This window comes from Seriola aureovittata, chromosome 8, assembly GCF_021018895.1.
Source record: "Seriola aureovittata isolate HTS-2021-v1 ecotype China chromosome 8, ASM2101889v1, whole genome shotgun sequence".
Taxonomy (NCBI): domain Eukaryota; kingdom Metazoa; phylum Chordata; class Actinopteri; order Carangiformes; family Carangidae; genus Seriola; species Seriola aureovittata.
In genome coordinates this window covers 9,407,446-9,430,309 of record NC_079371.1, presented here as the reverse complement: position 1 = coordinate 9,430,309, position 22,864 = coordinate 9,407,446, and the positions used below count along the sequence as shown (strand labels likewise).

The 22,864-nt window shown below is 39.6% G+C and overlaps 1 protein-coding gene across 4 annotated transcripts in view; it reads right to left on the bottom strand.

The window, feature by feature from the left end:
• Nucleotides 1-15,397, bottom strand: part of atp8a1 (ATPase phospholipid transporting 8A1) — a 103,768-nt gene extending 88,371 nt beyond the window's left edge. For 2 of the 4 annotated variants that reach the window (XM_056383602.1, XM_056383604.1), the window contains exon 1: nt 15,005-15,397. In XM_056383602.1, coding sequence (XP_056239577.1) covers nt 15,005-15,053 — 49 coding nt within the window. In that variant the 5' untranslated portion in view covers nt 15,054-15,397. The remainder of the gene's footprint in view (nt 1-15,004) is intronic. The other 2 variants (XM_056383603.1, XM_056383599.1) reach the window with 2 other exon arrangements.
• Between the last annotated feature and the right edge of the window lie 7,467 nt (nt 15,398-22,864).

Sequence of the window (22,864 nt, the reverse complement as noted above, 5' to 3'; positions counted from 1 at the left end):
CATGCATGCTGTCCATGCTGCAGACAGGTGCTACATCATGTAAAAAAGATGGCTTGGGATACTGCCAGAATATCTCTCTGTAGCTTGAAGCTGCTTACTGCATTGCAGGATAGCGCCAAAGAATTTCTCTTTTGAACAGAGTGACTCTGTGTTGTTATGCTTAAAACATAAACATAATGTCCCAGCAAATAAATATTTTCAGGTAATAGGTTCAGTCTTTGGACTAAGTAATTTTGCCAGTTTGGCATTACAAATATTTAAAGTAGAACTGAAATAATTAGTCAATCAACAGAGAAATAATCTATAACAATTTTGATAACTGTTAAACATTTTTCAAGCTAAAATAGTGAAAACCAGCTGCACTTTCTTAGTTTCTTTAATGGTTGCTTCTCCTTTTCATATATAATAATACAGTGAACACAAAAATCACGATTTTATAGACCAAACAATTAAATCAATAGTCCCTTACTGAAAGCCAGCTAAAGTACCATTTTAAGCTGAAATATCTGACACACATACAGAGGCAGATTTGACAAGTTGATCATCTAGTTTGTGAGATGAGAAATGATAAAAATCAAGGCTCCTGAGGTTCACATTTCCCTGTCCTCGTGTTTTAATTGATATGTCTAGTTTAGTGCCCCCATACTGCCAAGAGAGCACTACTGTAAAACTCTTAAGTCAACAGTATTCCTAGACTCTCAAATTGCGTGCATGTGATCCAGCGGATGCTGGACAGCGTTCTCCAGCATGCAGTAGTAGTGGTGGAGTTAAGGGTTATGAGGTAAGGGCAGGCGTAGCATAGTTTCCACGACTACAGATAGACCCTGGAGTTTAAAAATGGAAAGAAGGGCCTTTCTGAGGCACATGGTGGGGGTGGGGGGAATGGCTACTTGAAACATCAACAACAACAAATCGCAGAGTCATGGGGTACTGTAACCAGAGCCCTACCGGATATGCCCCAGTTGCAACCTGTGCCCCGTCCCCCTGCCTACAGCAGCTCATGTCAAGTCAAGGGGAAACAAAGTAAAAGGCCAGCTCAGTCTTCAAAGTCACACTTTCCCTGTTCTTTGTTCCGCTTCTTACTCTCACCTTACTCTTATAACTTTCTAACTCATGTTACACAAAGCTCCAATCTTAAACTACAGCTCTTGTTATTTTAATGATCCACTTGGCATACATATATATAAACTTACTGGAAGCGACTTCAAAACATTCTTTCTTCCATCCATCGTCTCCTGATAGTTTCTCTCTTTAGCATGTGCTCCAGGGCTAAAATTAAATTGCCCCTTGTAGTCATTTGGTCACCAGGGAAAACATGGGGTGGCTATCCCTGGCCTGTTATACAAGACGTCGCATCAGCATAGGTGGTTTATTGGATTAGCGTGAAAGGGTGTGTGGATCTAGGCAGCTACAGGAGATTAAAGAGTGATGACTAGTGCTTAAGTAGGGAAACCTACCATGACACCTGTGATTATCACATGTACTGTTTAGGTAAAGGACCAATATAGATGCTTGGTTTCCACAATATGATAGTCATCTAGTGATTCGTTGAAGTAAACGACAGTTCTGTCTCTTAAAGAGACCTTTTCTGTAAACACAATTCAAGTTCAGATTTTCACATAATAGGTCAAAGAGTGAAACAGAATTTTTAAATAGTAGTATCTTAATGGGATCTAAATTTAGCCCTGGGAGAAGTATGACAGGTGCTTTCAGGCCAGGTGATGACTTACAGAAACATGACCTCATAAAATCTAAGATATGAAAAAAATCAGCGAAAGCACTGTAATGGCAAGTGTCACTGCAGCATTATATAATATTCCTGAAGAGCTGACCCACTGATCCTATAGTACCTTGAGGGTAGGAAGTCACTCCTTGAGAGGAGGTAACTTCCCTCCTCTTTGTACGTCAGGGAGCCAAGCCTCTTCCATCCAGATTTAAAACAGAATTTTCAGCCAAGAGGTCACTGTGAAGGAGTTTTTCTTACTTATATTGTTCACATTATTTTTGTAGTCCTTACTCACACTCTAAGAGTTCACCTTCACATTGTTAGACAGTGTTTCACTGTTTAGCGTCTATTATGACTCTTCGTGTCTAGATGGAGCCATCTGTATCCTCCCTATCCTACCAAGTCTTAAAGAGAAAAGCATAACTTAGAGAGAACTGGCCAAGCACAGTTCTAGTCAAGCATTAGCAAAGTGAGCTAAAGGACAAGACACATATAAGATAATTAGGTAAGAGCACATGACAACGACCAGGCATACGTGACCAATAGAGTCTTCACACATGTAGGTTTAGACTATAGTTTAGCCTTATTTGTGTAAAGTATGGAAGAGTGTTGCAACCATGTGATACTTAGGAATATATATATGCAATCAGACAAGACATCTTCAGAAATTGGTGTGGCACTACTCTGATTCATTTGCTGGCTGTGTACTGCTCATAATTTTTCTCCTAGGCGCCAAGCTTACAATAAATACTTCTGCCTGAGACATCTGAACTCTTAGTGATCATCTTTTTCTCCACCACACTTTCCTGGTAACATTAGGAAGACAAGTGTTTGGGAATGATTAACAGCACTGAGTAAAGGTGAGGGAAAGGACACTGACTTAAAGGCATGCTGCTGCACATGAGTCTGGGCTGTATGGGGATAGGGTTACATGACTGTGGATACAACTGTAATATTTTTTGTTTTGTATTAGTCTTTATAAGGAACTAAAATATTTTATTTCACTTCCGACATTTTATTGATTTGGAAATTTAAATACAGCATACATTCTGCAAGCAATATTGTGCCATAGTTGCACACAGTTTATACGACCACCTGTTTCATCACAAAATACAGCATCAATGTCAGAAACTACTGGAACTACTCCCCCCTCAACCATACATGGGGGCATTTCCAGTGCATCACCGGATTTCTCCAACAATCATGAGATAAAATCATAATCTGTGTTTTGACTTGGATCTTTTTTGCAGCACTAATACTACACAGCCATTGTTCAGTTAAATGTCACTAATAATCGATTATACGACAATGAGAGATCTCAGCTTGCACACCAAGGGACAAAACCAGCAAGCAAAGTTGGTCACAAAACCTAAATCTGTATGAAGCTTGGGTAATCAAGGAATTAGTGTCTCCTATGACAAATGAAAACAGGCGCCTGGCATAGCTGGTGACTGCAGCATAAGGCCTGTGTAAAATAGCAGGCCAGAGGAGCAGGCTGAGCAGCTGTGATTGATGTTGTGTCTCTGTGTTCTGAATGAGCCCTCGCAGCAAGAGTCTGTGTGCTGGGGTAGGCCAGGTGCTGCAATGCACCAGTTGCAGCTGGTACTGCTACTGCTTAACTTAGTCCTTTGGCTCTCCCTCCTTTGAATGTATGCAAAGTTTTGAATAAACGCTGGGGACAAAAAAAGTTTTGGTCTATATTTTAACGTACGATATGCTGGTATGGTTCTGAACAAAGGTTCTGCTACCAAAGCAATACTAGCAATACTTTATCTTTTTCTACATTTCAGAGGGCAGGAGTTTGATACTGAAAAGGGGCAGAGAATGGGAACAGACCAGTGTGTACACTTGAAAAACTTTTTTGTAGAAGAAAAAAAAAGAAAAATCCCAGGATCCAATGATTGCCGCTTGACAAATGTGTTTAATACAGTTATTTGAATACACCTGGCAGTGACGTCACAAAATGTTGATGAATCATAATATTAATTTCAGACACAGCTCAGGAAAAGCAAGAACATGCTGGTCAGGTTAGCCCAGCTCAGACAGCTAGCATCAATGGAATATACAACACTAATGAGAAGCCAAAGCTTGAGGACCCATTCATCCTGTCTGGAACTTTTGGGTTTCTCTGTGAAAAGTACCAACACTGTACATCCCGAGCTACATTAAAAACTTCTTTGAGAAACAGCCTAAGGCTGCAAAAAAGCACACATGAGCTCCACTTCAATGTGTCTTTGAATTTTATATTTACATTACAATAATAATGGCAATAATGACATATTGCCTTTTCATGTCTTCAGTTTCCTTTAGATTACATCCAAGCCATTCAAAAACTAAATGTAGTGCCATAATGTTTACACGGCAATGAGCCACTGTGTTTGTTTCATCATTTGTGCTTACGTTTTCAAAATAAATTAAAGGAAATTAGACACTTTTTGTTAACTGCTGTAGCAAAAATATAGTGAACTACTCCACCTGGTAGACTTGGCCCTTCTCAACAATTTGCAGCAATATACAGTACGTGTGTGTGTGCCAATGTGGTCTCTATTTAGCAGGACTGTGGACTGTTATCTAGCCTGATAGCTAGCCTAGAGAGATAGATAGCCTACAGCAGTTTGTAGAAGGAATACTTTACAGTCTTATGAGCAGTTAGTTAAGGTTTGTGCTTTTCATGTCTTTAAGAGCTAACTGATCTCCAGGTTTTTGGTACAGCTACTATTCTCACACACCTGATCCAATTAAAGGCTACATATTAAACACTGAAATTGGATTAGAAAAGCAAGAGTAGCGCCTGAGCCAGAGAGTGGACAGCTAGGCTTGAGGAGTTGCTAGAGAAAGACTGGTCTAACACCCTGGCCCAACAATCCAACAATTTCAGTTGAATATGATGAAAAAAGAAATCATTGCATAATTTTATCGTAACGATTCATATCAGACCAATTGAGGTTCAGAATAAAAACAACAGAAACAAGGTTGACATTCATGTGCAACCTCCTGTAAGTGTAGCCACATTTAAAAGTACTACACAAGGCCAACCATAACGAACCAACACACAAGGCTGGTGGTGAGAGGTGGAGGAAGTGCCATCATCAAAATAGCCTTTCCCAGCTTCACTCACAGAAGCATCCATATCCAGTTAATTTCCTTAGTTTGTAACACACTATGTGGATGATGTAGTCAGCCACTGCCACAGATGTCTCAGTGGGAACTGCTCTTAATATTCCCTGGTGGACACTGTGCATTTTCTCTGCACTAATGTCATTAACTGAAGGTGTGTCACGGCTCAACTACCCTGACATCAGTAAAGAGAACAAGAATGGGAAACTGGGTGGATACTCGCTGGGAACATAATTCTTAATCTGTGTTATATTAGGCTTCATAACAACACCTTTCATCTATTAATGGACCCACCATATTACCCATACTAACTGGCTGTATAAAAACAATATAAGAGGCATGGAAGAAGAAGAGAGGAAAGAGTAACAAGGAGCAAAATAAAGCTTAGTAGGAGTAGAAAGCAGAAGCACACAGCTCTGGAGGGGAAGCCTCTAGGGGTAGGATCAATGCCACAAAGTGTCGTAATGAGTTTGGATGCAGGCCAGATGTCAGGATTATTGCTTGTGTCAGCCAACAGAGAGACGAGTGGAACAATAGTCACAAGGGGGCACGTATTTTGGAGAGGGTGCCCAATGGGAAAAAAAACGGGCCCAGCATGGCTTGGCATTGGCGAAGGCATGTCGGTCTTCCCCGGCCTGTCTTTTCATCCCTGGCTGAATGTTGTAGGTTTCAGAGGCAAACTGAAACTATCAGGCATGGAAGATCCCTTCTCATTCAGACTGGAATTTTTGTTATTATAACTTTCAAACTTAACACACTTGACTTTGCTGGAAATCACAATTACTCTGGAATTTGAAGGAAAAACTTATTATTCCTCAATACTCATATGACATAAAGCCAAACCTACCCTCTGCAGATTTATGATATCCTCTGTAGTGTATGATCTCAGGTCAGGCAGGAGTGGTGGGGGTGGAAAATTATTGCTGCCATGACTGTCAACACGAGCAAGATTAAGCACATCTAATGGCAGCAATGACAGGAACAATAATGATCTGATATTCAAGCATATTACCCAGGGCATGACACCCAGGGTTAAATATCAAACACAAAAAACAACTGGCCATGAGCAGTACTCTCATAATCTCAACCCTTTATTTATATGTTTGTTTAAATTGGTGTTCTTTTAACTATTTTTTTTTTTGGGGGGGGCTTTTGTGCCTTTATTGGACAGGATAGTGGAGAGAGACAAGTCTTTTGGGGAGGCAGAGAGAGGGGGAATGACATGCAGCAAGGGCCGTCCGATGCGGGACTTGAACCGGGGCCAACTGCAGCGAGGACTGTAGCCTCTACACATGGGGCGCCTGCTTAGACCACTATGCCACACGACGCCCCCTTTGAAATATTTTTATTATTTTTATTTTATAATTTTGTAATTGCTGAGAACTTTCCTCTCAATGATTTTTGAGTTTAAATAAAAACACTAATAAAATACATCGCCAAAATATGGTCGATATACTGGCTCCCTACCGTCACAGAAACAGCACTAATCCTTGGTTTAAAATGAGAGGATCAACTGGAAATAGTTATTGTAGTTGAGATATTTTTAGCAACAGCATCTTATTCTGGCTACAAATGTGACCTCAAATAAAGCTTTTATAACAAATCATAAAAGATATCATGTCACATGCTGGCTGCATTTTACAACTTCTTTTGGTCAGCACTTACTATGTCTATGATTACACAGTGATGATTCAATTGGCTCCATGACTAAGCCTTAGGATCCTTCGGAAAGGCCCATCAGTCTATCCCTGGGGGTGTAAAATCCATCTAGAGGCAAATCAAAATGTAGAAAGGCTTTTTCTTCCAGAAATAGGTCCAGGCAGAGTCATCTCTAACTGTTGAGATACTGAACAAGCACTAATGAGCCTGTGAAAGTTGTAGGCTAGGCAATAAAGTGTAGATGAGAAGGCACGTGACCTGGCAAGAGCTAGGCTGCCACACAATTCATTCAATAATACCAGGGTGGGTGGGGGCAGGCAGCTTGGGGCTACTGACATTGATCTAACACGAACAAATGAATGGCAGCCAAACCATAGTCAAGAGGCTTGTGAAGAAAAACTGCATCAAATACTTATACAGAGGAATGGCGTGTGACTTGACTCCTGTAGAAGCGTTTCACACATGTAGACCTCCATGAAACAAGTTGCATACAACAAGTAAGACAGAAAGGTGAGGTGCAACATGGAGTCCAGCATCATCAGTCTGCCCATTGTTCACCTTAACCTGAGGCTATCTACTATAGTTATTAGGGTCAAATTAGTTCCAAATCCCTGGGCTTTGGGATCTCTCTGTCTCACAACCCACTGAGCCTAATGTGCCATTTATATCTGCTCATCACCACCAAAGAAAGATCTGTACATGATTCATTTATTCCAGATAAATATTTAAGTAGACAGAGCAGCCACAGCCTATTCATGGGGAATCAAAGTCCCAGAGATGAAAGCTCTCCCTATCTCCTACCATTTGTGAATGGGGGGAAGAGCTGGAGGGGGATATAGATACAGCCTCAATCTAACCAACAGTAACATCCATAAGTCGCTTATCAGATCACAGTGCTGTAACCAGCACTCACAACAACAACAGGGCAGCTGCAGAATTAATCCCCCTCCCTGCTTGGCTCCGTCTGGCTCCCCATAGGCTCAAGCTACAGTGGGACGGACAGTCCAGGGACAACACTGGCAGCTGGGGCTAGCTTTGACATCACAGGGCTTGCCTGACTTAGCTTAGCAGGGGCTCTGCAGGGACAGAAACCTTTCCACTGTGTGAGATTTTATGAATGGCAAATGGAAGGACAACAGGAAATAGATCTTGTGAATGCCAATCATTCATTCATAGTGTTGTGTCTGTGTGGGCCTGACCTCAAACTAGTTACCCTTGTCTTCATCAAAACTATAAAATAATACACTAGGTTCCACTATTAGATGCAGAATAACACATATAGTCTCACCAACTTATTTTGCTTGAGGTCCCCCAAGCTGTTCGGGAAATAACCTCAGTATTGCTGAAAAAAAGTGAATTTATCTATTAAACAACTAACAGAAGTAGTTGTTATTACAAACATGAATGTTGCCAAATGTAACAATAATCAATTCAGTAGGTGTTTTCACAAAAAAAAAAACAAGCATGGCAACCTACAGGTGGTGCTTGATGAAAGGTTACAGTATCACCAAAGTCAGAGGGATTCATCCATTGAGGACCATGGATGTCTGTACAAAATTTCATGGCAGTCAATCTAATAGTTCTTGAGATATTTCAGTCTGGACCAAAGTGGTAAACACACTGACCAACTCACAACTCCCTACAGTCATGCTGTTACCATGCCATTTCCTTTCTCTCAAATGTGAGGATTTGCCACTTTTTGGTTTTATACGATTTTAAATGTTATGGACAAAACAAGAAAAAATCACAATAAAAAAATCACTATTTTCTGACATGTAATAGACAAAATTATGTATCAAAAAGATAATCACCCCATTAATGTGCAATGGCTGTAAGTTGAAGGCCAGAACCAACAGGGCCCTTTTTCTTCCTGTACTTGAAGGATAATAAGAATGTACTGTAACCACTGACTAAGACTAAGACCCAATATTATTCATTTTCAGAACTTTTCAAAGTCTTTTCTAAACAAAAGTGTTGAGTCTTTGGAGAATTATCAAGCACTGTTTAAGTCAACATTTCTGACTGTTAGCAGCTGCTTCATGTTAAACAGACTTTCATCTAGTTTTTGTCTGTGTCACTGTTGTGAGACCGGTTGGATTGGTTGGAGCAACTGGGATGTTGTTTGCTGTCTGACAGGTGTCTAACTGTAACTCCCGTCTAGAGAAGGATCAGCTGACACCCTTACTGTAAATTGAACAGTAAGGATGTGTGATTAAGGTCGGGGTGCAAATCAAGAATTTAATTGCCTCCCTGGAGATCAGGACATCACTTCTTCTCTCCTAGTCAGTGCTGATTTTTTTTAACCAATATGGCTCCAGTATTTAACCTTAACCATGAATTTTCAGTTACCCAAACTTCAATGTACCTTAACTACAAGGGTGGTCCAATCTTCTGTTTAAGATGTAGATGAAGAGAGCCTGACAAAATCCTGTCCAAGCCTTTCTGCCACTTGCTGTGATGAAGGGAGATCTATCCCGTTGGCTGTCAAACATATCTCATTTTAACATAGCTTTACTTTTGCATGCATGTTTAATGTGCAGCTGCATTTTTTTAAGAAAAGAAAAAAGTCAGTGTTATTTACAAATTTCTGTCATGTTCTCTAAAAATAGATGTAATGTCCAGATGGCTGAGCAATGACAATTAATCCATCCCAGTGTTTCAGTGATGCTCACTGACCTGATTTGACATGTTTGATGTGTTAGCATAACAGGCAAAACTAGCACCTCCATGATCCAGAACTACAAAGTAACATGTGCACAATAGTCGAGTCCATACTTTTAGCTCTATAGAGAAAATAATGCCTTGTCAATTATTGATTCAGGCCTCAGCCGTGAACAACATTAATGTGCTCTGACCATCTATTAATAGCAAGATCAATTACACTACTGCTTGTATTGCAGGAGCTTAGGTACAGATGAAAACGATGAAAACATTATTGTTTTGTTAGCACAACCATCTTAAGAATATGACCCGTCCCATATATTGTGGGATGAATAGATAGGTTTTGCATTACATTCAAACTCAGATCACAAATCAAATGTTTAACAGACTCATCTCGATAGGGCTGCATCGTATAACACAGTAAACACTGGCGCCAAATATGGAAGTCTCAGATGTAAGTTTTAGACCCAACCATCTATCTGTGGAAGCACCACAGGTGACCTAGTTGGACATAAAGTTGAGACAAGAAGGGGGTCATCATAAAATGCTTGAGATCTTGGGGGTCAAGGGCAGATAGAGTTTTATCCTCTCAACCACCGATGGTGTTGCTTTCCTGAAGAGTGCCTTCCGACACCTCTCCATCTGACCTTGTCATCCCGCTGTGACACAATGACATTGACTGTCTCCTCGCACGTGCAGGCTTGCTGCATTTTCCTGCTGTTCATGCATGTATGCGTCACATAGACAACCATAACCAGGCCAGAAACACAGTTTCTGCTCAGCAGCAAAAAAAACATGATTACAGATACAGTTTTAAGTCTTCTTTCTCAGTGTATAATGCTGCATTTGTGAATTGTTTGATGTTTGGGAACAGGGAGTGAGAAGTGAGTTACTGTACATTTTGAAGTTGAGGAGTATAGAGGATTCATTTCATTACAAGCATTTATAATGCAGCTTTTCAGTGGCTCGTAAATAAGGTTCAATCAAGGAAAGTTATTGATGATGTCCACTTGTCCTGCAGATCAGAGGATCTAATCAATTCCAGAGAATGGATTTTTGAATTTTTAATTATTTGTTTCCTTGAAAAAATAATCAATAGATTAATTTAAAATAATTTCTTGTCAATGGTTAATCCTCCTGACACTCTCTGCAAAGCGCTCATGCATCAGGTCACGGGTCTTCCTTCAGGTCAATATAATGATGTACATGAGCAAATATTAGATTAGATTCTCTGTCTCAGCATCAGAGGAACTGTAGATCAGTCTCTGTGTGGACACATGCACGTGAGCATTTTTACATCTCCCCCTTCTCACAGTGGCCTGCCACATCCACTGTGCCTCGCAGACAGAGGAGAATCATTTAGGTGAGGGAAATTGAGTGTCTGAAGAAACACATATTAGACTGGCTGCAGGTTAGTGATGGAGGCAGAACATGAAGTGGAAAATAGAGCAGAGGAGATGTCCCATGCCAGCACAAAGACAGAGTAGAGAGGCCCAAGGGGACTTGATATGACACACCAGCGGCCACAGACAGGGGATTTAGTGGCGTGTTGGGCTTTTGTGCCACATTATTATCAGCCAGTGATCCGCCAGGCACATGGGCAGCCCTCGATCCCTTCAGAAGGGAGCAGTCTTTCCCCCTCCAGTCTCCCTCCCCATGCTGTTACCACAATTCAGACATACTGAGGCTTAGCTGGTGTTATTGAAATGCTACGGGGGAACATCCTGCTTCACTTACACATGGAAAAAAAATCTAGAGAATGAAAGAAAGGCAGAGATATAATGCTTAAAGAAGAGGCAGACTACTTTGTGTCTTTCAGAACTAGTATGTGGGCAATCAGAAGCTCAAGAGCACCTTCCATCATATGAATCAACTGACACGCAAAGACAAGCATTTGGTCTTTGGATAGCTTCATCCTCACAGGACAGGCTTACCTGCCTATCTTTACCTTTAGTGTCAATTGTGAGAGGGGATTTGGTCTGTCTGCAGATAAGCACGCAAGCTAAGACTGCAAACAGGATGCTTGTTGCCATCTGTCTAGCCTTTACTTGCGTGGCCCCTGTCGATCAGCTTTTCCATGTAGACAGTGGAAGCAGGTATTAAGAGCCTTCCTGCCCATCATGGAAATTTGTATTGGAGAGATCAACGTCTAAAGGTGCCTGTCTGTCACTGCAGGATCACACATTAAACATGCTGATAGCTACTGACGTCACCTGTACCCCAAGTGTCCTAGATAAGGTTATTTTGGCAACACATGCAGGCACAGGCTGGCAGTGATGTTGGATGTTTCCACAGCACAGAGGAGAAGAGTGACGAGGAGTGGAGCGGCACGTGGTGGGCAAGACTGGGGAGTGTGCAGCATGGAGAGCTGACGGACAGGCCGCTGATGGATTAGGTGGTAAGCCTTGCAGAGGGCTGCCCTTTCTAGATGGAAGCCAGCCTGATGTACTGTGGTGATTAAAAAATAAAAATTGAAGGTTGGAAAGAGTGTTTAGGCTCTCGTAAAAACAACCAAAAAAAATGTTGCAGAGCAGATAAAAATAGTAAAATAGTTAACTAGATATGGAGCCTTGAGTCTGGAAATGTAGATGCTGGAGCAGCAGTATAGGTCATCAACCTGGCCTGGTGCAGGTGGTGATCAAAGCCAACGACTGTTGAAGCAGCGGGGTGATACTCTGCGCTTAGTGCTATAGAACCAAGTGAAAAACAGCAAAATCATTTGCTCTTTGTAACCTATAAAGGTAGTGTGTGGTAGCTGGGGGTTGGGGGTGACAGCGTTAGCTACTGCATAATTCATGTGTTCGCTCTTGTGACTGCAGCAGCCCCATTGATCAACATTTTTTTTTACAGAATCTATATTAGTATTTAAATATTTAGATTTCTACCAGTTACAAAGAAGCGGAATAACACTATAATTTTTGTTGTGGTGTACAGGATGACAAATTGACTCATAATTACTGGGTCTTAAGTGCCATTTTAAAACAAACTCTCAAAACTACCACCAAGTACAACCACTTAAGACAAGATGATGTGAAATCTCCAGTATGAGATGCACCCTGCTCATACCATTCTTGCAAACACAGAATTAATTTCAGGAGAAACTCAATTTAACAACACGGGTGATGGTTTTACTGGTGATTTTGCATCTATATTCATCATCTAAATCTGGGTAAAACCACTGAATACCTGGAATCAGGTTTTCTTCTTCTAAGCAGACATCAATTTATTATTACTGATCATACATAAACCACCTGGCCTACAGCTAGAAATAAGAAGGATGATCTTACCACCACGCAACTTGTTCTGTCACATAAAATGCACTGCTATATTTTGAATGATTGAAAGAAATAGGAATGATGACATCAAGGCACAGATATGAGCAGGTATGATCAATACTCACAATGTGAGCACTATTTTGGGTATGTATGACTTCATATGACTCAGCAAACAAAGATTCCTATTGATTGCATATGGAGTAGATCGAAGTCTGGATGGTAGATATGCTCAATACTTAACTCAACTACTACTACTTAACTAAAAATCTATAAGCAATAATGGTCATTTGGGCCAATCATACTGCTGCAATATCATGCTGTCTTCTTTCCACATTTGGTGTTTAAATATTGCAGCAGCATCTGACTAAACATGATTCTTAATTTTTTCTATAACAGGTAAATCCACCAAGCTTTTCTGTAAAAAAGACACTACTGCCTCAAGTAACACATTTATTTGTTTTTATGAAATGTTTATCAAACTATGTTTAAACTGACTACAATAATATACATCTCTGACATTAAACATAATTATAAATTATATATGTTTCTCATCATGCTGGGCGAACCACTCTGATAACAAATGCCTTTTTTGTAAATATCAAAAGATTAAATGTGCTCCCTTCAATTGTCTCACAGGTTTTTTTTGTACATGAACAGGCTAAGAATTGTCACATTTAAATTCAAGTAGACAACTATGGCTTAAATAAATTAAAATATATGCATATGCACAATGAACACATTGTTGAACAATGGATCATTATATCAGGTGCCATTATGATATTGTTCATAATAATGAACTGGTAAAAGATTTGTAAGTAGTTTTCGTTTTTTTGTCATTTGCAGCAGCTTGCAGACAGTTCTGCATGTTCACAAATACTGAATTTTTAAATCAAGGCACATGTCTCTTTAAAAATGAATTTTTATATTTTTGTTTTATTGATAGACTTGATGAAAATCATATATTAGGCATTCAGGTTTAATGTACCCTTAGTACCCTTACATTTTGAGTTATAGAACAGTATATAAAATACGACTGAGAGTTAGTTCATTCTAATTCACTTTAAGAGGTCAGGTTGCTTGCTTTAGCAGCCAAAAAATATACTCAACAGCAATAAGTCAGATTGAGATATTAGCCTGAGCCTACAGTGATTAATCAAATCTATGCCATCCAAAATCAAACCAAGGAAGCACAATTGCATTTACTGTGAAGACAAACAGAAACTGCAGTGAGCGTCATAAATATTGTGATATGTTATTGATCCCTGTAGATAAATTCTTGCTGCTATCCAGAGAGGTCAGAGGTCAGGGACCACCACAAAACAGTGATAGGAGGAGTGCAACCCCAGAGTGCAGCTGCAGCCAGCAATACGTCTGTGCTGTGTGTCTCCATAGGTGCTCTCCTGGATAAACAAACACACCTTAAGCCCTAAAATAAACAGATCCCCTTATGAGCATAAATGACTTTAATAACATGTGCGTATCTGCATCCTCTTTTCCTGGCAAACACAACTGAGATGCAGTGGAAAGTTACTGGTGCAGTGAAGGAGTGAGGGTCCTAGTCAAATTACAATGGCTGTATTATTAGACCCACACTACTGTGGATGCCATTTGGTGGACACTTGTTACTGTCAGTGTTGGAAATTCTCAAGCACTGTACTAAAGTACACTTTTCTATTCGTACTTCAATTGATTATTTCCACTTTCTGCTACTTCTACTTCTGCTCCACTACAATTCAGACAAATATTCTACTTTGTAACGCTCTACATTTAGTTGGCAACAGTAAAGTGATACATAGATTAATGCATCAGTAACTATTATGAAATATTATAATATGTACACTATTATTCTGAAATGATCCATTCTGCATGAGTACTTTTAGTACTTAAAGTACATTTTGACAGACTTTACTTCAGTAAAATTTTGAAAGCATGACTTTTACTTCTAACAGAGTATTTCTGCACTATAGTAAAATAAGGTAAAATATCAGAATATTTTCACCACTGATTTTGTGCTGTCAGCCTTGTGGCAACTGGCATTAGGGTTCAAGTTGCAATACTCCTGGGCACTTACCCTAGCTTTCTGAGTGGATAATACCCTTTGTGGTGGGCAGGACATAGCTGGGGGGGTGTCCCAGTCTGGATGGGTGCTAGGTTTGCTAGTTCAGGTGCACCCTACCTTTCATTAGCTTCATTTCAAGAAGCTTCATGCAGACTTCAAACACCCATCTGATAAAGCCTTTGTCTGGGAAACCCCTGTTTAATCTGCAGATGTAGAGATAACATCAGCAGACCTCTCCATTCTCTGTTTGGGTTAACTTTTACTGAAACAAGTTGCATTAAAACTGGAGTTATTTTTCTTGATACTCGATTAGAAAACTCTCAAGCCCCCACCCACGGGGTTTCTTTGAACCCGGCTTGGGCACTGTTAATCACAGCTTTAGCTAGCAAGTTACTGTACTTCCATAGAGCTCCCGGCCCTCTTGCAGTGACAAGGAAATGCCCGTAGAACGGGATTTTCCAACATATCTCTAACACATAACACCGAGGTAAAATAGTTTCTACATACCGTCAGCCCGGGTCCGAAGATCAGACATCGTTCTCTGGACGGGCGGCATCTCTCCACGCAGAGCCGGGCGACGGCACCTGTCAAACGGTCGTTAGTTCTGCTCCCTGTGGCTGCTGCTGCTGCCTCCTCTCAACCGTCAAAGAATTTCAAGAAAACGTCTAAAATTAAACAGAGGAACCTCTCTCATGCGGACTTTACTGCTGCGTGTTTACTGCTGATAATGAGAGCTGTTTACGAGATATAGCCTACATTAATTTCCTGGTGGTGAGAGGACCATGCCCAGGAGCCCACGGCTTCATGGATCCCCCAGCATCCCGGTTCACACGTCGGATTAGGGAGTCAACAGACGCCGTCGGTTTAGAGGAGTGGACACGGACTTACCATTCACTGAAGTGAGGGGGACTTTGCGCCTCACATTATGGACCGTACCACATTTAACCGCAGCGGGAGGGGGTGAGTGAACATAATAATGGTGTTTTCACCGCTACTAGCAAAAATAAGTTTTTGTTTGAGCATACAATAATAACAAAGCACTGTTATTTAATCGGCATGGCCAATAATGGTTAAGACGCGGATATGTTTTTAAAATTGTCCAATGATTTATTGGTTGGTGTGGATCCTCCCCCCTCTGCAGCAGATGTTGTTCCAGGTTGAAGACACAACAATAGTACACTGGGTGGGAGTTGCCTTATCACGATTGAGTCTTGTTTTTGTATAAAATATAATTATTAATGTATGTATAAACGTACTTACTGAAATGTAAGCAAACGACAAGACCCGCTACATTTTATACATCAGAAATATTTTTAATTCAAGGAAGGTTTCCATATATACTCAATTTTGCAATACATGACACTACATTGACATCTCTTTCTGTACGAATACTATATGTAGCCTATCTATGTATGTTTCTATGTGTGTGTATACTATGTATAATTGTTGATTTCTGCAAAGAAATAAAACTAATTCGTATTTTGGAATTATACATATTGTACTGTTAGCAGTGGTGGAAAGTAACAAAGTACATTTTGTCGAGTAATTTACTTAAGTGTAATTTTGAGGTACTTCATTTGAGTAATTCCCTTATATGCTACATTGTAGGCTATTTTTACTCCACTACATTTAAGATGGAAATATTGCCGTGTTTACTCATTATTATCTACTATCATTATTAGTTACTTTGCGGATTCAGATGTTTAATACAAAATACAATAAACTTATAAAGTAATATGTATACAACAGATTAGACTACCCTGCAGTGTATAAAGTAATTACACTGAGCTCCATATTTCGTATGTTAACTTCCAAAAGGAGGAGATTTAGAGATCGCTCTAGTTTATTATCATATATAGAGCCAGATAAGAAGATTGATATCTATGGTCATACTGTGTATGTATGTGTGAGATATAGAGATGGACGTTTTTAACATATTGTAACACAAAAAGACTGGAGCCCCCTATCTATGTGTCACAAGTGGAAAAAAATACACCTTATAACAACTCTAAAACAGATACAAATTTGTATCTTGCTAACAAGCCAGTACATCTAAAAGTTACCAGACTATTGTTTTTCAGAGAGTTACAACAAAGGCAAATTGTAGAAACCTCAAGATGAGCACACAGCTTTTAAGATGCTGTACTGGGATTGTTGATCAAAATACATTTCCTTCACACTCAAGGTTTACCCCTCAACAGAGCAAAATATGATGTGCATGCACAAAACAGTTCAGTTTCATCTACATGGACATTTTGACAGGCCATGTGGCTGTGGTCTCCCACGTCATCTGTTGCAGAAAAATAACTCTAACATTACACAGCACTTTCTGTCATGGCCTGCTCTGCTCCACATTGTCTGACAACATTCAGCATGCTTTTGAATGTCTAATGTAGCAGAGGTAATGTCACATAAATTTTAAGAACTCCCTTTTTTGTTCACCAACATATTTTGACTAATAAATCAAACGATCAGTTATGTCCATAAAACAAGAAGCTTAAGTCTGGAGAGAATTAAATTGATAAACATATGAAAAATAAGATGGTTTTGTAGTGACAGACCTGGACAGCTACTGCCCACAACAATGGAATCAATCACTGTGTCATTATGCGATTATTGTCTAGAGACAAGCTCAGCAGAAGATCTAATCCAGGGTTACTGACTCTAGCTTGCTTTATATCCCTCATCAGTGTGTCACTCTGCTGTCATGAATCTGCTCAATAACAGAGACCATCAGTTACCAAAAATAGCACAGATAAATAAATAAAAAACAATATGCATGGCAATATAAAGAAGAAAGCAGCAACAATGCCCTCTCTGCTGCGACTGCTTGGCTGCTGCACATATGGTAAATCAAACTGTGTTCTCATTCCCACTGCAGCTGAAATGCAAATGACACTGGAGACAGCATTTGTACAGCAGCAGCACCACTGCAGTTGCCTGAGAGAACTGCAGTGTTACAGGCTCACTACAGCTGTCTGATGTTTATATTGCACTGGCAGTATTTTCATAATGCTGAGTGTCCTGCTTATGTGCATTTGTATTTACTGCCAGACTCCTTGCATACGATCTTTCATTATAACTAATTTAGAAAACTCTCGTAATATTTTTACCAATATTTCTTATAAAAATTAAAATGTATTTACTGTTGTAAAGGATTAGGGGGAGATGAGATTATGCTGTGGCTGCTGAAAACATAAAACAGTCTCTAGGCTTTGTGTATGAGCTACGTACTGCATGCTGGCACAGGTAACCACAAAGGGCATGTGCGTTCAAATCTCTTTAAACAAAAATATTCATTAACTTAAGATTTAGCTATATTCATATTAGAAAATAAAACACATTTTTTCCCCTGTTTCTTAAATGTGAAATGCAACTGTAAGTCCTTTTCTCAACAGCCCCAAAAAGCAAAAACAAAAACACAGAAAGATTGTGTTACATAGGAGCTCAAGATTCAGCGCATCCAAAAATAAGAAATGAACACCTGAACATCTCCACCTCCTCCTGTGCCTGCTAGAGACACATTTCTCCCAAAGATTTCCTTTCTTTCCCCCACTCCACCTAATTCAACATCAGCTCGCCACCATGGGGATTTGGCTCTGTAGCTCCTGCGGTTGCTAAGCAACAGTGACAAGAAGCCTGCCTCTTCGATTATGTGTGTATGCACTGGTGTTGTGTTCTATAGCATTTCCAGTCCAAACAATGACTCATTTAACCGGCCGCTCACATTTAAATCTGTGTCAGTTACACACACCACAAGTGTTTATATCAGTTTATTTTTTCCTTTATCAGCTCGACCTAAAAACATGTCACTGATACTCCCTCCCAACAGCTTTGTTCTTTGATATGAAATTTCTTTGTAAATATGTAATTTGGCTGGCTGTGACTGCAAATTAAAGATCCACTAAGCCTTTACACAAACACAGAGCTGATACTGCCTCAGGTTCAGGTGCTTTTTATTTTATATTTGTCCACAGCATGAATTAGCTATTCATGCAAGTAACAATTGTATTTATTATTCCAATTACCAAAAACTGAGTAGGCCTATAGGTGGCGTCCTGGTGACCTGGTGGTCAAGATGTATACCTTCACATATCTAATAAAGGCAAAAATGATAAAATAAAATAAGATAAAATAAAAACAAAAAACAAGCATCTTCATTTTTTTCCAGACAAACTAAAGGTTCTCCAACTCCTCACAGTTTGATAACCCATTTGATTATCTGAAAATTCATTGCTGTAGAGTGTTATAGGTTCCTTTCTGGTAAACAAAACAGTACTCGAAACCATTAGGAGACAAAGAAATGTATTTGGGAGCAAAGATGCAGAAACAGGAAGTCAGACTTATCGCCACATTGCTCAAAATTTCTCAATAAAATCTGAGATAAATATGGCCTATAACTTTTGACTAATCAATCAGGAGTTCCTAAAGAGCTATCAAGCACTACTACAGTACAAACAGCCTCATTATCCCATCTTAAAATGTCTCTGTGTCAGCTTCTCCTCATCAAACTGCAATTAGTTTGCAGAGATAGTTCACAAAAATCAGGTTGAATAAATGATGATGCGTGTGAGCCTCGATCTGGGAGTCCTTTGTCTCTGCAGAAAAATAATTACTTTGAGCCACTTTGCTGCTGTTGAGAGAGAAACACTAAAGAAAAAAGGAATACAGTTTAAACCTTTCTGGATCATATCCCAGTTAACTAAAGAGGATGAATTACTGGCTATTCCCCTCACTGGTATCTTTCTCATGGCACTAAAAACTGCTATTGTGAAACATCTCTTCGAAGTAACCTCAATCCTTTAGTGCTCAACAGTAATTTAGCATCATTCTGTTTAAGAGGAAATAGTTATAATAACAGCTTGCTTAATTTACGGACACTTTCATTTAGCCTTTTGCTCCCCACAGCACTGAGACAGATTTAAGATGTAAAAATTAAGACCGTTTCTCATGTTCAGTGCTTTGACACTCTGAGAAACAATAAATGTGCTGACTGCAATCCCTCTGACGTTCGGTTTGTAAATCTTTAGACTGAAAATTGAACCTCTGTCTTTTCAGAATACATTAATCCTGCTCCTGCTCACTTGACTTGAATCATTTTGTCATCGATTTCATCATTAATCATTGCTTCAACTCCTCAGACTGATCAAACCAAACAAGTGGATGCAGCCATCAGCCCAGCAGCTGCATCCTTCATCCCTTGCCTACAGCTCTTCAGGGAGTGATTGGGCAGCGTGACATTTAGCTGTAATTGAATTGCATTCTGCCCCCTTGTGGATGTTGATCTGTAGTCAGGGAAGCGTGAGGTGCTCTGATGGCCAAATAATCATGAATGGCGAGTCACTGTGGAGTCATTTTCCTAAAAGTTGTTTGCAAGTATTGATTTATGTGTGCAGCTCATCTTATCAAACTTGCACAAAGACACATTTCACATTTCAGAGGTAAGAGTTGAATTAAAAAACATTTAAATACCTGTTTCTAGATGTGGAGAGGTCAGTCTGATTCTGTCTTATTACAACAACTCAAGAAATGTACTGCAAATCAGTCATGTGGTGAAGTAAACATAAAAATCTTACTGGCAATCTGTGAATACACCTCTTTATTCAAGCTGCACAAAATGAAGGCCATTTATCAGCCCGCACTGTTTGACTTCTTCCACTCAGTCACAGCCGACCCAACAAACAGCAGTGAAATTAAAGTGCGTTCAAGTATTCATTTTTTCGAATGGCTTTTTTAACAGCAGTTGAGGTGGTTGGCGAGGCTGCATTAGCACTACTGATGAGGGGGTTTAAGAGATAAGCTCTTCAGGTTGATTAGACTATGTTTAATATGTTTAATAGACTTGAATAGAAACCATCTCAGTGGTCGAACTGTGCTAAAATGAGATAAAATGGCTGCTTGACTCAATATGACATGGGTGTGTTTCACTAAACTCTAGATAAGCATGTCCCCCTCCTGTCTTTGCAGCAGGCTAAACGCCATGGTGAGCTTATGTGTATTTTATCTGAACCCATCTACTGTGAATGTATACATGTGAAGCTTTTGGTTGCAATAAGACAACTGAGGAGATTTTCTCTTCATGCTGATTGAAAGTTAAAGGATGTATGGGGGATGGTCTATGATATAAAAAAAAAAACGAATTAAAATGAAAATGATATGTAAAGACCGTGACTGATTTATTCCAAATATAAGAATAGTATGTTCAACTAGCAGGAAGCATAAAATAAGCAGCTTTATCCAGACACTGTCTGCCAAAATGAAGAGTTTCTAATCCAGCCAGCCAGGATAATGACTGTATAATATAATATAATATAATATAATATAATATAATATAATATAATATAATGGTTATCATCCAGAATTCAGCACACAAAACAGAAACAACACCAATCATACAATCAGTCATACAATCAATCTTACAAAAATGGCTTAATTATTGGCTCTCACTCATAACAGTCATTTGACTGATAACAAGATATTGAGACAATATGGACATGATCCTCTATGGCAGTATTACTGTAACATGTTCTTTTTGTGAATAAGTGAGTTGCAATGTGATGAATTAGTCATAAAGTCAGTCTAACAGTTCATTGTGTGGTCAGTTATTTGACTAACAATGTAAACTTGCCACTGTAGGAACAGTGGTTACATAACCTTAGAAAATAAGGAACTTATGTTATACTACATGTTATAGGTGCACTCCGGTACAAAAACAAACAGAACTGCACCCCTGTATCTGCACAAAAACACAGGTGGCACAAGACAGACTCCAGCCAGTGGTTTCACACTATTCCACACAGGGGGGGTAGTGCACCAAGAAATGCACCAATGCACCACCAAAAACACTGGAGAAGCCTGATGGCATGTAAACATGAATGTAAACAATGCAAGTCCGAAATTTTAAAAAAGGTCTGCTCTGTAAATGTTTTATGAGGGAGTAAATGTTTGTTAGACCTCAAGGATACACACAATACATTTTGGTGAGTAACACTGAAACAAACAGGAACTTTGTTTACAAGAAAACTCCTCAGGGCACCTTCAACTGACAGCGACCTGGCGACAAAGCAGGCAAACAACAAGCAAAAGACCAATCAACTGAGTTTTGATCCAAATGATGCTGATTCCTGACTGGTGCAGCGAGGTAGGTGACACCACCAAGCCTAGACAAAATTAAGTTCTAGTACAACATTTAAAAAATAAAACAGATTTTGTCATCCTCAGCTCCTCCGTCAGTAATTTCACAGTCTAGACACTCTAATAGTATCTGATATTGGCTATTATCAGCAATCATATACAAGGAGCCGTTATAGGCCATATTGAAATAGCTGCTGTAATGTCCATTTAATAAAAGACAGTTTAAAGGAGAGCTAGGGTCACTATGGATCAATAAGACCTAAAACCCCAGCCAGACTCATAATACTACTACGGCCTCAGGATGTCACTAAATCTTAGTTTGCCACATTAGACTTTACCAGATGGATTTTCTCTAATGATCAGCAGGAGGTGACACGCACAGGTGAGGACATGCTGTGTGTATGTGTATGTGTATGTGTGTGTGTGTGTGTGTGTGTGTGTGTGTGTGCGTATGTGTGTGTGGCACTTACCTCAGGAGCCAAACGGCAGCACTCAAACAGAGTGGTGCTGTCACCGCTATGAGCTGACGTGTCACATCTCCAGGGAGCTGCTTCATCACCTGTGACACCTGTGTCTCTGTGGACACACTGCTTTATTTTGTCACTGTGACACATTATATTGTCGGGCACATTTCTGCTGTGCGAGGATGCCCAGTGAACACCTGCACTCCCACTTTGGGTGTAAAACAATAAGCAGTCAAGTGATACACACTTAACATCATGCATTCATGCACGTGGAAGATGTCACAGTACATTTCAGACATAAGAGTCATTGCATTTTAAAAAACCTCTGGCATGTTACAGATGTTGGAGCCATAATGACTTTAGAATAAAAAGTCTGCTGTGTTTATAATGAATACTACTGTTGTTCATTTTATGTATATTTGTTCATCTTTATGTACGGTTTATATATTATATACATGTAATTTTTCTGTTTGGGTACACAAAATACAGTTATAAAAAATACAGTTACAATTAGGACTGAACAATTAATCATACCATAAAATAACATACCATAAATGAAGCACTATGGTGTCACAGGGATGCCCCCAGCCAACCAATCATATTCTCCAGACGTAAGGGAACATGCTTGTTAGGTACAAGTCCCAGCAAAAATCACACCATCACCATTTTTTCCCTGTGAAATAAAAATACAAAATTGACCATTTCAACTGAAATTGTGACTCATATTGCAATCGCAGTATCTGCCAAAAATAATCGCAATATGATTTCT